At 58.1% G+C, this 1003-nt stretch overlaps 1 protein-coding gene across 1 annotated transcript in view; it reads left to right on the top strand.

The window, feature by feature from the left end:
* The window catches only part of LMO2 (LIM domain only 2), a 12880-nt gene that overhangs the window by 1652 nt on the left and 10225 nt on the right, over positions 1 to 1003 (top strand). Inside the window, exon 2 of the mRNA XM_007943269.2 lies at positions 911 to 967. Coding sequence (XP_007941460.2) covers positions 911 to 967 — 57 coding nt within the window. The remainder of the gene's footprint in view (positions 1 to 910; positions 968 to 1003) is intronic.

Raw genomic sequence — 1003 nt, forward strand, 5'->3', positions numbered from 1 at the left:
AGGAGACCTGAACCTGAGCATCAAATCTGGCTTCTTTCCCCTTCTCTGACCCCCCGGCAAAAGGAGCTCCCGATCGCTCACGGTCATTGGAAGAGCGCTTTCTCTGTATTGAGTATTTACTGGTTCTTTGCAGGGGGCCAGTTAAACCGCAGGCGTCCGCCGCGGTCCGCCTCTTGAAAGATGCTGAGGGAGGGAATTCTGCTGCCGGCAGAAGGAGAAGGACCTGGACACGCGTGGTCCCTCCCTCTGGGATTAGCTGCCCCTGGCACGCTCAGGCGTACCTAGCCCGTGCGGTCCCTGATCGCACAGCTTGCGTTGCCTGTCTGGAGCGCGGACACAGTCACCTCAGCCTGCAGAGCTGGGCTGTCCTGGGCATCCCCGCGCCCGACGTCAGTGGACCTGGGACTTCGAACCCCCGACGGGCGCGAAAGCCACTCGGCTGGTGTTTCTGTATGTGCTTATTTCGCAGGCTTGCCTTTTCTTTCTTGAGCAGCAGCCCAGTGCTTACTTTAATTTTAGTTAAACCAGAAGGGAAGCGTGAAAGAGGGGACGCGCTAAAGAAGGGTTTCAAGGCAGTCCGGGCTCCTCTCCAAGGAGAGGTGTTCTCTAAGTGACTCTCCTGATTCTGGACGCTGGCCCCTTTAAGAAGCCAATTCAGTCCTAATGCTGCTGCTATTTGTATTACTAATCCCCTGGAGCCCCGTATAAAAAAAGAAAGAAAGAAAGAAAGAAAGGGGGGCCGGGCAGCTGTCTCTTTAAATGTGATTTCCTTCTATTGTATTTGAATCGTGATCAGGAAAAAGGAAATGAAACCAGAGACAGAGGGAAGCTGAGCGAAAATAGACCTTCCCTAGCGAGGAGGGAGCCTGGGGAGGTGGGGGGCAGACGCACGGCCCCTGCCCGCCCCCAGCCTGCCGCCCCCTCCCAGCCCCGGTAGGCGAGCTGCGCGCCGCGTCCGGGGCCGAAGGTGCGAGGGGCACGGGGCACCCGGCGGCGCGCACGA

The sequence above is a fragment of the Orycteropus afer genome, unplaced genomic scaffold (genome assembly GCF_000298275.1).
Source record: "Orycteropus afer afer isolate SDZICR_OR568_19922 unplaced genomic scaffold, OryAfe1.0 scaffold00103, whole genome shotgun sequence".
Taxonomy (NCBI): Eukaryota; Metazoa; Chordata; class Mammalia; order Tubulidentata; family Orycteropodidae; genus Orycteropus; species Orycteropus afer.